Source organism: Patella vulgata, chromosome 9 (assembly GCF_932274485.2).
Source record: "Patella vulgata chromosome 9, xgPatVulg1.2, whole genome shotgun sequence".
NCBI classification, from domain to species: Eukaryota; Metazoa; Mollusca; class Gastropoda; family Patellidae; genus Patella; species Patella vulgata.
In genome coordinates this window covers 30,596,066-30,612,817 of record NC_065887.2, presented here as the reverse complement: position 1 = coordinate 30,612,817, position 16,752 = coordinate 30,596,066, and the positions used below count along the sequence as shown (strand labels likewise).

The following is a 16,752-nucleotide window of genomic DNA, read 5'->3' as shown; positions in this document are numbered from 1 at the left end:
AAACGCATCCAGTGTGTATTGTGTTCTATTTTAAAACCATTGTTTTATATTTTGTAAAGCGGTTGACAGGCGTTATTGCTCCCTTGCAAAGAAACAGTTTAATACAATTTTCTGTATCGCGCTTGAGTGGGAATGAATGATTTATGTAGTTGAAGAAAATTATCTGAAATCAGCTCCATGTGGTACATGTACATTTATTATTAATGGCTTTTGTTTTCCACGCTGATAAACATGCATACTCTACGGTGGCCTAGTGGTGCCATTCGTTCATTTATACATTTTTCTGGTAATTTACCTCATATGAGATAATTCACCCTGCAATATAATGAAGGATTGTTTCGCAATGGAAACTATATATATTAAATCAAAAAAACACGAAAAACGTTTTTTCCGCGGTGTAAACCATTTCTCTGCGATGTAAGCCTTTTCTCCGCGATGGCAAATCACATGTTTCCACCGCGGAGAAAGGGTTACCCGGGACCTTGGTCTTTCGTCCAATCCGCAAGACTAAACGCTGTGCCTGCCAAGCCCCCCCCCCCCCCGCCTCAAGCTGTACATCTGACCCAACTAAACACAGGCAGCGAAACTCCTAGACTCCTTAAATTAGAAACGGGTAAAAAACAAACGTGATGATTTAGAAATTTAGGATATTAAAACATAGCATGTAGATCTATAGATATTGAACCAAAAAAAAAGATATCTACATGTATATTTCAAAATATTACATAGATATAACGTGGATTATCAATTTATTGAAGGTTTATCAACCGCATTCATATCATATTTGAAACATCGGACGTCACAGACATACCGCTTAGTACCGTAGTTTGATAAGGTTCTTCAACCGATTTCACATCATATTCTCAACGGCTGACGTCATAGATTGATAAATCTATAATATCCATATATATATTCAGCGAAACGGGGTTAGATGGATTTGATATTTATAGTAGTAACTTGGCGGCGCTAAAAATTCATTAGTAAGCAATTCTATTTTCAGTGTCCGCGCTGTTTTTAATAATATTCACAATTTTGTAATGATATTAGAAATTGGTCTGTCGGTCTCAATCGCCAAGTCCAACTTGTCTGCGTTTGTATTTAGATTTTCTTTTGACATTTAGATTTAGTCTTGCCAAATCCCGTTGCTTTCGTTGTTTTAGAATAATACATGAAACCTATAAATAAACACGAAAAGTTTGGTTGTGTAATTCAGCCTTTTGGGAACCTACATAGCATGGTTGGAACATGCAGAGCTGGCAAGCATACTGAGTTTAATTATCTGGATGGCACAAAAAAAACAAGGTCCCGTATAAGAAAGAGGGTAGTGCAAGTAAATGGATTGGCAAAACAATTTGAAATTGCGTCGTGTGGCTTTAGATTCTGTGACAGTTTGGATGATAGTACTTTCCGTTATCAGGATATTTTTATGGCATGTTATCCACCACCCCACTCCCACCACCACCACCACCCATTACCAAAACTGTCGACACTATGTTCCATCTAATAAAAATCCTTCCATCGGTCGCAAAGTTCCACAAGACGTCCCACAATGATTTTTTTTTTATGTTCAATAGGTATTTTTTAAAGACGGCTATATGCAATATTTCTATAAAATTAAACCACCATTAAATATTATTAGTCATTAATCCTGAGTGATTAGAAACACATAATCTGATCGACACTATAAAACATAAAAAATATCTCATAAATTCAGTATCTTAAATGTCAGCATAAAGAACCGGATTTTCGTTTCTTTGACAATAATTTGACGTTAATTTATCAAAGTGATAGAAATTCTCTCCCCTCATATATAACTCATAAAGCTGGGTAAAGCCTTATTGATGTTCTGTTTTTACTTTTCGATGAAAACGAAATGAGCTAAACTGGTCCGGTATTTCTTAAGAAACGGGTTCAGGGGTCACCTTTGTGGCAGGTCAACAGCAACCGAGCCTGAAAATTCTCATCGAATTCGTTGTTTAAAAGCATAATAATGTAGCTTCAAACCTTCACTCTGTTGTAGCTGTATGTGTAGTGACCGGTATCGTGCATGAGACGGATATGCACATTTTTTAGATCACCCGATTCCCCCATTGTAGTTTGAGGGACAGGCTGAATTAGTTCTGCGACTTACTCCAAGGATGATGTAATGCTTGTAAATGAAGTCGCAAAGCAACCTAAGATTTAAGGGATTGACCTCAACAACCCCAACTTTAATGACACGCCAACTTTTTACATAAAACTTCCCGACAAATAAAGAAAACCATCCACCGTTGAAATGATCAATATTACTTGTCGATTAATTTAATAAGACGTTTTTCCTGATGATCAGTATATTTTTTGGAACATTTTTGTCTTCAGTTCACACACCTTGAAAACTTGTGTATAATCTATATATGTCATCGTGAGATTTATGAGTATATCGACCAGTAATCAATTATTATATAGAATCATTACGTGACATAGCTGGAAGGCTCATACATATATTTTGCCCAGAATGATTTATGTATTTTTGTGGAAAAAGAAATTTCCATTATCCTTGGATGTTTTTTTTTTTTAATATGGAATATTATTGCGCTGGTTGAGCTGTATATTGACTCAATATCCACACTGTCAGTTTCGTTTAACTAAATTCTCATATCCACCGAATAAAGATATGTTCATATTTATTAATAATTCCAAATTTATACCTTTTGTTAACTTTGACATTTGGATTTTAATATGTTTTTATATTTTTAATTTGCATTGTCTGCGTAGGGGCTCTTGCGTGCTTTGTTCATCAATTCTGGCTATGTAGCAGTATTACACTGGGTCTGTTATTATCTCTGCAATGTTTTGTGTGTCATTAGATCTTTGTGAATGCCTTTATCAAATCATTTCTAAAAGCTTTATCTTATCAATCATAAGAATTTCAAGAGGACTTTATTAAGACACCAGATCTTTACAAATGACTTATATTTTTAATTTGCATTGTCTGTATAGGGGCTCTTGCGTGCTTTTTCATCAATTCTGGCTATGTAGCAGTATTACACTGGGTTTATTATTATCTCTGCAATGTTTTGTGTGTCATTAGATCTTTGTGAATGCCTTTATCAAATCATTTCTAAAAGCTTTATCTTATCAATCATAAGAATTTCAAGAGGACTTTATTAAGTCACCAGATCTTTACAAATGACTTATATTCTAGTCATACGATGTTTACGGACAGCTGTATCATACCATTATATATTTACAAAAGACTTTATCACGTCCTTAAGATTTTAAAAAAGGTCTTTACAGGAATTTTTTACAAGGACTGGACAGCTGAATATGATTTTTTAATGTGATCCTCAACACCTTTCCGAAACTTTCTCATACCACGGTGTATCTTTTAGGCTGCATCTGTGTTGCCCTTTCTGTAATTTGCTCGCAATATCATATTACCAATTTGATCAAAACGTTTATGATGGACGCGTACGTTGTTGCATATATCAATGAATAAATTTTCTCTGCCAAGAATAATTTCTTTTTTAATGTCAAAGATAGCATCTAAATTTATTGTTTTGTTCAATAACAAGCACGTAAAATATTGTAATATATTGCTAATAGTATGCAAACGTCATGGTCTGTGATGTACATATGCCGTACGGAAGGGCAACTCAGACCCAGAATTTTGCAATAAGATTAAGGCAGCCTTATTGGAGACTGCGGTGCTAGTTTTGTAAGATTATACTCAATAGCGGTACCAAACCAATGTAAACCTAAACCTATCGAGTCGAGTTAGGTTTTTCGAGAATTATTTTTGCAGTGAGCGCGTAGTGGTCGTATTTGTGCCCTAAAAACTGTTTTTAAATTGATGGGAACACGTAATTCACAAACTGCAATCGAAACGTGGGGGTAGCATAAAAGTATCTATTGCACCTTTATCCTGGGGAAGTTTTTGATTGGCTTTTTACACCTGTCCATAACTTCTCTTCCACTTTCATTTACAGTAATCCCAACATATTTTCACTCAAGGTCGCTTATCTGTATCAAGGGTGTGGAACGGTGCGACCAGTACTCTGTTCATTCAAAAAGTCAAACATATGAAATACAATTATGTGGGGACTTAGTAGTGCAGTTACTAGATTTGACCGTACCATGAACACTATATAGCAGACTGGGTCTTCAAGCGGAAGACCAGTCCGTCCTGAACAATATTGTCTTAATTCATACGTAGCTTCGGCTTAAAATCCAAGAACAAGATATCGGTTCTCATTTCAGTTTGTGTTGTAATTGATATGACCTATTCAAATAACCAAGTCATTCTACGACCTTTGATACCACCGTGTGGTGGGCATATTATTTATTAAAATATCAGTTTTACACAGTTGACTGACCCAATATACTATTTACCGTTATTATTCTGATTCTTATCTGTATTAACATTTGTAAAAAAAATTAGTTCTCTCATTCTTAGTATCCGCATCATGCAATCACATAAAAAAATTATATGTTTGAACTTTATTATGTATTATATTGCAGTATTTCATTAAAGTAACACTATCTATTATATCTATTATTCATCTCGCTGAGAAAAAAACATCAACCCAATGGAATGAAATCCCTCAATATTGAGTGTGCATTAATTATTAATTGAAGTGATCTTTGCACATAATCCCTGCAGTCTTTTGGTGGATTACAAAAGATGTTTTGGACACACCGGGGTTGTTTCAGTTTTTATCAATAAGGGAACGATATATTTCGTAATCAAAGCGGAGAATCGTTGTTAGAAAATGTCAAAGTCTGTTGTCTTTAATTAGACAGAAGCAATGATTCTTTAAAATAATCGTTACTTATAATATAATTAATATCTTCTTACATTTAATTTTAGATTGAAGAATGGAAGGACCAGGATAGATGACAGGTTCGTCCTAGAAAAAAAAGCTTGTCTGATTATTTAATGACAATATGGTGTCGTGAAGATGGAACACGACAAACGATAGGTGTTTGAGAAGATTTCTAATCACATAAATGTCTCTCGTGGCGATAGTGAAATCCAGAGAAAAAAGTCAGAAACGACATAAATTATTTACTTAGGACTATATATACTCGAGTCCAGTCGATTCCCAGTTGCGACCGCGATCCACACGTTATTAAATAATATGGAAAATACTACAGCGACTGAAGTGATCTTATATAATCTGTCTCTTCTGGATATCCGAGTTGAAAATAGCACCGGAAGTCTCGAACAAGAGGTGCCCGATAACCCTCCTCTAATAATATACGATCATCACCTGCCGAAATTTGAACCGCCAATTCTAATTCTTATTTGTGTTGTCTTGGGGCTGATGATCTTGGCTACCATCATAGGGAACGTCTTTGTGATCACAGCGATAATTGTGGAGAAAAGTTTACAAGGTGTTTCTAACTATCTGATCTTGTCGTTGGGGGTGACAGACTTGATGGTAGCCGTTCTCGTCATGCCTCTTAGCCTAGTAAATGAAGTGAGTGTGTACTGGTATCTTGGAGCAGAAATTTGCGACATGTGGATATCTATCGATGTTTTATGTTGTACGGCATCCATTTTACATCTGGTCGCCATTGCGGTTGATCGTTATTGGGCAGTATCAAATATTGACTACATCAGAAGGCGATGTGCACGTGGTATTATCTTAATGGTGGTAGTCGTCTGGTTTGTGGCTATCAGCGTCTCTTTGCCGCCATTATTTGGCTGGAAAGAGGAAACTAATAATCCAGAATTGATTGGCATGTGTATAATTAGTCAAAACAAGGTGTACACGGTTTTTTCGACTGTCGGGGCGTTTTACTTTCCACTTTTTCTGATGCTAATTTTAAACTATAAAATCTACAAAGCCGCAAGATCAAGAATAAGAAAAAAGAAATTTGGCGGGAGACCTCATACGCGTCCAATGTTAGTACCACAAGTTACAATCGAAAACGGCGGGAATCCATCTCGTAATTCTAGTGGTAGTGACGTTAGCCAAGATGGCTTCAGTGTATATAATGGATCTTGTGTTGTCATGAACGAGATTTCTAGAATGGAGAGCACGATAGATGCGACAGACATTGGAACTAATGGCGAATTATATAACGAATCTAAATTTACGATTGGAAATTCCCTTACTGTGCCTACCAATGTGTTTGTTTTGACTAAAAATAGATCGAACAATAACAGTAAACAAGTCAAAAACAGAGAGAAAGACAAATTACGCAAAGAAAAAATTGAGATGCGACGGGAACGGAAAGCAGCGAGGGTGCTGGGAATTATCACGGGAGCATTTATTGTGTGCTGGCTCCCATTCTTCATTATTGCTGTAGTGGCTCCATTTTGTGCTGAAAGTTGTACTTTTCCCCCGCCAGTATTCAGTGTATTTCTGTGGCTGGGTTATTTTAATAGTCTGCTTAACCCCATCATTTATACAATATTCAATCCAAACTTTCGTGTTGCTTTCAGAAAGATCTTATTTGGTAAAATTCGATTTGTAAAGAGATGAAATATTGATGTCTGCATGAAAGGATTTTATGGTGCCTGAGCATTTGTATTTATTGATCTTTTGATGGATGAATGAATGGATAGATGGATGGATGAATAAATGCTATTTTTGCTTTGAGATCTAAACGTGTGTATGTGATATGAGTTAATTGAATCAGTGCTGTGGCTAATTGGCTTTTTCCATTTCTCTTTTGAGTTTTGATAATACTGTTTTTGTCATTTTATCCTTTTATCTTCTTTGATTAAAACAAAATCATTTCAAGTTACGCAATCATGCCGGTACAGAAATGGCTAACTTCCATAAAATCATTAGACCACTGAATTCAATTACCATCTGTTGTTGTGAACCAATCTTTAAAACAATTTAAAATACCTATTAGCTTTGTGCAATTAAAAAGATATGATGTTATTATAATGCACACAGATTTGAACGATTAACTCGTTTTTATGCAATAAAAAGGGCGATCATTTCCCGTTTATAGGCGTTTGTCTTATCAATATGATTTAATATCGGGAGGAATTGGATGGTTGAAATTCGTAACGATCTTATCTGTAATAAATGGAATCACGGCGATCTGGCATTTGATATGCCATCTTTCTGGTGTTTAACGTCAGCTTGTCAAATATAGTAATTATATTATCGCGTAACTTTCTTGCACTCAAATAGTTTCTCTGCGATATTTTGACGAATATCAGATAATATATTTCGATATGTCGATGTTCGTAAAAGAGATTTCATGGATATGATCAACTTTTCCCCTTGATCTTTAGATTTGCCCTTTTTCAAAATTTAAAACATGACACATTTTCTGGATAACCCTATCAGCTCTTTTCTTTTCAAAATTTGAAACAAGTAGTTGAGTTGTGATCAAACATTGTGGAAACATGTGGCGTTTTATCTGCAGCGAAAAGTTAGAAACAAACGTAGCATGTTACCTGTAACGATAACAGTACCGTGAAAACCTATGAGGGTGGTCACATGTTCCATAAATGTATTTGGTCGTTGTTGTTAAGTTTTGTGTCGACAGTAATTGAATTCAGTAGTCTGCGATGTTGTTATCGTTTTGATGAAATAATACACCGTTTTGATGAAATTATACACCGTTTTGATGAAATCATACACCGTTTCTGGCTAGAAGTGTTTTATTGGCAACATAAATGAAGACTGCAACGATATCAATATCACTTATTATGAATTATCTAAAATAAAATGTGGACAAAAAGATAAGCGAAATTACCCGCATTTCTGCCTTTGGTGCTTTGAACCAATTTTTTAATTTTACAATTTTAGGCATTCGGTGTTTCTGCAACAGCGGCAACGTTTCTTGACGGTAACCGCAACGGCTGAAGGGCTGGTTAACAGTAACGCTAACTATGGAATTCTGTAACTACAGTTGACGTCATCGGAAGAACGGTATCAATAAGTCAAATAACCTTCTTGGAATAATTGCGTAGATTTGTTGTTCCTACTTCCTGTATTGCTGTTGTTCCAGATAAAACGCACATGAAAACGTTTCCGTAACCGCCGCCGACATGTTGTTGTTTACACTATTATAAAAAATGAATCTGCGGGTATGGATAGTATTAAATCTATTTACTACAGAACAGATAGGGTTAAAGGTGGAAACAACTTTGATTTAGATCAAAATTTAGTATTGAATTAGGTTGAGCTGGTGTTTATTTTGATTAGTTGGTGTTACGTTGATGGCGTGGGCGGAAGGCTTCTTTTTATCGGAAAATTAGTTGTAGGACGGTTAATTTACTCATTTTTGACTTGTGTCGAGATACACAATTGGCTTTATCTACGGACCTTAGATTTTAAACCCCCATCTTATAAAAATAACTGTATGAATTCTAAGATGATCGACAGAGCGGAGGGTGCACACGATGTAATTCATGCTATGCTGCAAAATCACATAGTATTCAACGTTTTCATAATTTACTGTATATTATATTTACGGCACAGTCTGTTTAAGTTGGTCAATTAACATACCTACTACGATATGCACATTATAAATTATAAACATGATTGTCAATAGTACCCTTTTTATTGTATAATTTATTCAATGCTTCTGTGATTGTAAATTTGGCAGCAAAATCAAAATTGTTTTTTGTAAATAGTTTGTGTTTGTATACTTGAGTTTATTTACTTAATTATTTTGTTTTTCGTTTTTGTTATTTTGTTGTTAGTTGCCATATTTCTGTGTTAATGATCAAATATTATGCCAAATGGCTTCACATATTGTCAGTGGTTATTATAGAATCTCATTTACAGTCTTTCGACTAATTATTTTATTTGGAATAAAATTCCTAACTGAAGTAATTTCTATCATTATTTGTGTTTTAAAAAAGGGCACTTTAAATTTTAAAGTTATTAAATAAATAGGCGAGCTGTTCATTGAAGTAGCTTTTACTGTTAAAGAATATAATTATTAAAACTCTTACATAAAATCTCATTTTCATTTTCATGTCGTCTAGGGGTCCCAGGGTCATTTTATAGACGTATACAGTCAAATTTATTCAAACACAGATCTTATTTCGTTTCGTTTGTTTATATTTGAAAATTATATACAAAATAATTTGTTCGTTTGAAAATTAAATTCAAACATTACATTTTATCATATATTTTATTACGTCAATACATGTATATAACAGTAATATGATTTGGGGCGTTTTATGTTAATATTATGCATGGGTGGGGTATGTTTAAGTATCGTGATTCGGGAAATCCTATTTGACACTAATGCTTCCTTCTTTAAAATGATAAGATATTTGAATATTATATGATGTTATACGTACTTTTCTTAATATGTATATATTCGTATTAAATGGTGAAGTAATATTCCATTTAAAATAATGACATTTATACGATGCATATTTTATTGTTATGCAAATTCATTGAAAAATATCATAACACGACTGCTCTGTTTGTTTTGTGTTTTGTTTTTCTTCTTTTTTTGTCAAGCTTTTATGCATGTAAACGAGTGTCTAGCATCGAACAGGATCTTAATATAGAATATATCGGGAGTGTCCCAAAACAAACGATTAATCCTACCCTAGATCCTTAAAGGAGAAATCCTGGGGTGGGGCGAATGGTTTAACGCGTGCACGTTAGATCATAAGGTCTGTCATTGGGTGGGGGATCAAGTGGCTAAGTCGGTAAGACGCTGGCTCGCTAGCCTGGAGGTCGGGTGTTCGATCCCCGCATTGGCCGAGAAAGTTCATTCAGATTTTCCAGCGTGAGTTCCCCTTGTCAATGATGCAGGACGGAGGGCCAGACAAGGACAGCTGTCTAGTCCTTCGGATGAGACGAAAAACCAAGGCCTCGTGTATATATTGGAATGCACGTAAAAGATCCCCTGGCAGTTGGAATTCGATATAAGAGTAGGCGATAGTACCGCTGCCTGGGCAAAATTTCCCTCATAGCACACTGTATGGCGTATGCCCGTCTTCATTAGCCCAGTATAGGAGCAGAACAGTAGGGCGTTAAACCCCATTTCGTTTCATTTCATTTCTGTCATTGGGTCAAGTGGCATAGTGGCGATTCAGAGCTTGTACGTGACAAGGAGTAGGGTCGCCTGTCCGACCTCGTGGGTTTTCCTAGGGTTACTCCTACAGCTAAAGACCCCTACGCGCAAACAAATTTTGAGATACACATTGATCCATATGTTAGTCCCGAAATGAGCTAGTTTGTCTCGATTTAACGTTAAACCCCAGTTATGTCTGCTATTGTAAATAAACAAACGAGCAGCACGTACTTGTTCTAATCTTTTATGCTTCTACAGACATTGTGCATGGACTAGATTGGCATAGTATTTCACCGTAACACCACAGCCACTCTAACCATTCATAATACATCTAACTATCCCTTTACAGCACTTCACTCCCTACACATTTCCCCTCGTCCTACTTTCCCAAACGTCAACAACACATCTCATACATCCAGTTCGCTGATTAACCCTTGTACCACGTCTACTGGATTGCACTTACAGTTTTCCTTTAACGGAAGAAAAAAGATCAGAATTCCAACGGACACAGAGCGTGATTGGTTGCTCAGTATCAAAATCGGATTATCTTTTTGTACATTCAGTATTTTTAACAGTATTTTGATCGTTCTTTATTTTTCCGGTTCCATGTACGTTACACTCATTTACTCAGAATTCAGGGATGGTATTTTGAAGAGACTAACCTCAAAACAAAACCACTTTAAGAAATGGCTATCTATTTGGGGTTCAGCAGTTGTAGGGAACTGGAGAACAGAGATACAATCAATATACATTCGTCTACTGTAGGAAAGCAAGAATAAAACCGGAATGGGGTGGTGTTATCATTTTGTCAACACTTTGACTACTGACCGCGCGCCATGAATTACGAAACACAATATTCCATGTAGTCATACTCGAAAAGTACTTATCTGGCCAGCTATATTTATAGTAAGAGTAGAATTGCGATTTGTAAGACAGAAGGTAATATGAAGATTAACATGGATATTGTCTTTCTTATCGAATTACGTTCACGTTCGCAACACCTTGGTTTTACATTTAATCCATGTACTAAACACGAATTCCTTAATAGCCCCATTTGCGCAGCTTTGCTAGAAAAATCCTGAAAGTTCTTTTAAATCTGACAGGTGGTAAAACGTCTTCCCAATCTTAACTATTTTAAAAACAACGGGAAAGATCCATAATTTTAGAGATTTCTATAGACCCGCTTCTAATATAGTACCAACACGAGAGTTACGAAAAACAGTAAGTTGGCGAAAGAAGTATAATGACACGAGCCCAACACCAATAATCAATATAAGATTACAGTTTCGTTTCGTTTATTTTTTTTCTGATTTTTCCACTACAGGTGTTAATACAGCACAACATAAACAACTAAATAGTGAAATGAAAAGTGGTAACATGTGTTCCAGACACTGAGAATAGTGTACCTGTAAATTGAGTATTTGGCTTGAATCGCAAAAAGCTGCTAGAAGACAACCTTCTCAAATTTGAATCGGTACCAGATGTTTCAAATTAGTAATAATACATTACACTGCCTCGTACAAGATACCCGTCAATATTTATGGCTGAATGGAACCCAAAAAATCAAGGCAGAAAATCATTTAACAGCGGTGTTAGACGGCAGATGCTTCTTTTCGCTTCTACGTCATCAATGACCTTGAAAAAATTGAAAGGTTCTATTGATTTTCAAAGGTCATTAATTTTGTATACATGTTATATAGATATAGCTAAAGGTCAGGAATATATATTATAAATGGATATCGATGGCTTGATGCTAACATTTAGTAGGGTGTTACAACGGAAGTTGTCACTCATAATATGTAATTACATAATTAAAGTGGCACTGTTACGAATATCAGATAGAGAAATCATGTTAAATATTAATCTTGCTAATTCTTATACATGGACGAACCTTTAATACTAGTGGTAAACCGTAAAAATAGGAGACAAAACCAACAAGGTAAGCTGACGACGTGTGATTAGCTTCGTCCCTTTTATCCGTTGCTAGTTGGCTCGGATAAAATAAACTTCTTGACAGTAATACGAACATCTGAAATAATTGTTATAGTATTATACAGAACGGAATACTCTGCTATATATAAATATCGAATACCGAATGGCAATCAAATTCAAAGTTCATTAATACATGATGACAAGTGTGTATTGGTACGTGTACTTTGCTATCTTCTATCCACCGAAATTGGATTTCACATTCATAGAAAAAGTCTATATTTAACAAAAACGAGTAGATGCTAATAATAATGTCATTTCGAGAGAATCACAAACTATCTTGTGGGTGGGGGGGGGGGCATTGAACAGTTGGAAGAAACGGGAGAAACACTACGAGGTCAGGCAGGCATGGATCAGCCTGGGACGGAAACCACGAAACTTGACATCCATACCCGTCCCCCCCCCCCCAGATAAAAGCGTAATTGCATTGTCTTTTAACGTTAACACTCACATACCATTGGCTGTTCCAACTTGGAATAACGGGTACACTATTTATGCATTTTGTGGATTTCATGTACTGCACATTCGGGTCACATCAAATGATCTGCGGAAACATTTCGATATGTTATATTTTTCTTTACATAAACACCAGAATCCCTCTACACAGTTCTAGTACCCTCATTAACCATAGAAGCGTACAGATTCGATAAAGACCTTGTCCACACCGGTATATACTTTATTATTTAAGGCACCTCACTTTTTCCAGTACCTTATATTTATTTATGCATAGTTCAATTCCAATGACGGTAAGGAGCATCTTTAAATCGGTGAATGGACTGAATTCGCATGTCGGACATCCGGGTTGGTATACGATGAGACAAGTAATACCGGGTTATATATCTATTTGTAATTTGCGTAGAGAGAGAATAACATTAATTTTAGAGAAGACTATAACTTAACTAGTGGTATGTACAAAATGTCGACTGTGAACATGGAGGTTAAAAATATCACAGAAGTGGCGGACAATGTAAATCAGACAGTGTATGATCATTACGTTCCAAAATTTAACTTTCCAATCCTTATTCTTATTTGTGTAATCTTAGGTTTAATGATCTTGGCTACCATCATTGGAAACGTCTTTGTGATCACGGCTATCAAAGTGGACAAAAATTTACAAGGTGTTTCTAACTATTTGATCTTGTCGTTGGGGGTGACGGACTTGATGGTAGCCGTTCTCGTCATGCCTCTTAGCCTAGTAAATGAAGTGAGTGTGTACTGGTATCTTGGAGCAAAAATTTGCGACATGTGGATATCTATCGATGTTTTGTGTTGTACGGCATCTATTTTACATCTGGTGGTCATTGCAATCGATCGGTATCGATCCGTATCGAACATCGATTATACCTTGAAAAAAACTGCACGTGGTATACTGGCCATGGTAGCGATTGTCTGGCTGGTGTCTGTCAGTGTTTCCTTGCCGCCGTTAATTTTGATGAAGACCGAAACTCACAACCCGGAAATAACTGGAATGTGTATAATCAGTCAAAACAAAATTTACACCATATTTTCTACCATTGGTGCATTTTATATTCCGCTTATTATTATACTAATTATCAATTATAAAATCTACAAAGTAGCCAGTGCTATCATTCAGAAGAAGAAAAGCAACAGAAATTCACAAAGACTATCTACATATTATGTCGACAATCGTGGTAATTGCTCATCTAATTCAAGCAGAAGTGACCTTACAAACGAAGGACTCACTCGTAATGGTCAGCGATCGCGCGTCAACTTTGACGATATAAACAAGAAGTGGGGCGATAAAGGAGATGGGCGGAATAGTTCGATAGATTTTAGCCAAGATAGCGAAAGTCAAGACGAACTCAATAACGCTGATATTCCAATTCAAAGGATAAAAGTACCTAAAATTAACGTTGAATATTACGACAACCGAACTCGCAACTACAGCGGAAATGACATAAGTCTAGATGGAGTCAAGATGGACGATTCGTTCCCAACAAACAACGATATTACTAAAAGCGAGAACAGTATAGTGGCAATAGATGTTGATGGCAAATTGTACGAAGGATCCCAGTTAGACATAGGAAATACACTGACCGTGCCGTCGAGCATGATTGTTCTAAGAAACAATTCCAAGAAGCCACGAGACAGAGGCAAAAGAAGATCTTTATTACGTAGAGAGAATAGAGAGATGACACGTGAGAGCAAAGCAGCAAGAGTACTGGTCATTATTACGGGAGCATTCATTGTGTGTTGGCTGCCATTTTTTAGTATTGCTTTAGTTGCTCCTTTATGTGAAGACAGTTGTTCATTTCCCGAGTCAGTATTCAGTGTGTTTCTGTGGCTGGGCTATTTTAACAGTCTGCTTAATCCCATTATCTACACTATTTTCAGTCCAAATTTTCGGAATGCCTTCAAAAACATTTTGATAAATAAACTGTGCTTTTGTCCGTGTGTAAAGAAATAAGGGACTGTAAATGCATGTATAACAATAAAATAAGTTTTATATTTTTGAAAATAAACACGCCAACTGTTTTTGTTAATGCTGCTTTGATTAATAGAAGAATATACAAAACTTCATCTAAACTAGTTCCAGCTTCATTTCTTATATCCTCTGACCCCTGTTGGTTTCAGAGCTGCGAGTTGGTGCGGATATTATCTTACTCGAGGCAGAATGTGCTTTACTCTTTTCCGAACGCTCGATACAACATGAACTTTGCATTGTTCATTTACTTTACGATTGGAATTAAAGTTTTGACGCTGTCGATGTTTTGTTAAGCTATGTTTCGTTATGCCTAAAGGTTCCTCCGATATTTATATCATAATATCTACACAATTGTCAAATGTGATAAGAGGTACGGTCAATGCGGACGGTGACTTTGGGGCTATTCTTATTCCAGAATCTACGCATTTTCGTGCTCGTTGATTTCCAATTTCCTTCACAGTCTCTGGTAATACGACACATAACATATTTTAATATACATGTAGTTGTTTATGTTCGATGATTTTTATCTTTAACTGTTCGAGTTATGAACCTTTGTTACGATAGCTTGTTAACACTATGGAGGCCACTCGTCCGATCTGTGTATAGGTTGTCTGGCTGTGTATGGGGAAGAAGAATATTGTATTATGTTTTTTTGCAACCCTATATAGTCTACAATTACCATCTGTAAATTACTTTATTTATATTTCGTGTCCCATTAATGGTAGATGCCTTTTCGGTTCTGTAAAGACTTAATATACCAATGGTTATTAATATTGTATAGTAGGCCTACCTTCAAATTCAAGGCGCACAAATTCAAACCGTTTGTTAAAACACAAGTAAGATTTGCAAGGCCAACTAGATTCGAATAACTAGATTCGCCGACTTCATCTAGAAACGAACAGAAAGGGATAGAGCGTTGAATAATGTAACAATTCCGGTATATCCTATTTGACATGCCGGGAAATACAGAGAACTATGACTGATTACCGAGTGCACTGAAAACAATTCAGATAATGCTATATATCGAGATATGAAACAACTACATCGCTGATGGAACCAGGCCACCCATGTCAGCAGATCGAAGTAATTCTTGTTGGTTTGTAGTTCAGCGATAGAGACGATATGTAACAAAACAAAACATCCGGGTAAAACATAGTTCAAATTCAGAAATCGAATTTTCGAAGAGATAATGTTTGTTGTGGGGGTCAACGTGACCTAATAACCCACGTGCAGGTCAAATTGTTGGAAATCTTTATACCCAGATCGTGAACGTATATTAAAGCAACATAAAGGTTCCAGTTTTCGCTGGTGGTCATCTATGTTTTTAAGGTCCTAACCCTATCTTGCCATGTTCCCATTATATGCCATTATGCATTTGGGCAACCTAGGACACGTGGAACATATGAACGATTCCGTTTTGACCACAAGGTCCCCCAAACCAAGATTGTTTAAGTGTGCAAATCAGAGCCACATGTAAACAAAATATTTTACATCGTCTGATATGACCGCCAAAATACTTTATATGTGGGGGGGGGGGGCACGTAACTCTTACAATTTCTTATTAAGTGACCTGATGAAGGAGGCTATGCCATACTGTTTGTAACCTTTGTAATAGGCAGAACTTTGCACACTTCCTTGGTAACAAAAGAACGGGATACGGAAGTCTTCCACGCAAGTTTAACCAGATTTAATCTCTGAATTACACCCAGGGCTTCTCCTTTAAAATATATAATTTTAATAACAATAAGACGTTTTCATTTTTTTTTATCGAACTATTAGTTTGTTTAATATTTGTTTAGATATGTTTTAATATTTATGTGTATTTTATGGTTTTAATTAAGTGGCCATTTGTATCATATGGCATATGATGCAGGCCCCGAGCACCAGCTTAATCTCAATCTGCAACCTTTTGAGACTGGAATGTATAATAAGAATGCTAATATGTGTGTTAATAATAGGTCCTTGAAAATGGTCGGCATGGGTAATAAAGTTGGTCTACAGAGACTTCAATAATCAGTAAACGCGTTTATTAATAATTGTAGTAGCAATGGGGTTGAACCTTACGCTGAACGATATACAACCTGCGGAATGAACATTCAATACTCGAGTGTCATGCATTCTGCAATTTCATAAAGGACCAGACTTGGATGAAGACAAATATCAAGAGGAACAGAGAGCTTCGATTGAAATAATATAGGCTAATGTCTTTAAAAGAATAACAAAAGATGGCTTCTGCTTCAAAAGATTTAATTAAGCACTAAACCTGCGTAATCACACTTCCCTGATGCTATTAAATTTATTTATTTTTTACCTGAATT

General features: G+C 36.0%; 2 protein-coding genes across 3 annotated transcripts in view; both read left to right on the top strand.

The window, feature by feature from the left end:
* The window catches only part of LOC126832650 (5-hydroxytryptamine receptor), a 143,812-nt gene extending 134,398 nt beyond the window's left edge, over window positions 1–9,414 (top strand). For both annotated transcript variants that reach the window (XM_050563509.2, XM_050563510.2), the window contains one exon: window positions 4,850–9,414. In XM_050563509.2, coding sequence (XP_050419466.1) covers window positions 5,121–6,473 — 1,353 coding nt within the window. In that variant the 5' untranslated portion in view covers window positions 4,850–5,120 and the 3' untranslated portion in view covers window positions 6,474–9,414. The remainder of the gene's footprint in view (window positions 1–4,849) is intronic.
* A 3,429-nt stretch (window positions 9,415–12,843) lies between these two features.
* LOC126832648 (5-hydroxytryptamine receptor) lies at window positions 12,844–16,462 on the top strand. The gene has a single exon (XM_050563506.2). It carries the CDS (start codon window positions 12,896–12,898, stop codon window positions 14,414–14,416), a length of 1,521 nt encoding a protein of 506 aa, XP_050419463.1. The 5' UTR covers window positions 12,844–12,895; the 3' UTR covers window positions 14,417–16,462.
* Window positions 16,463–16,752: the final 290 nt, after the last annotated feature.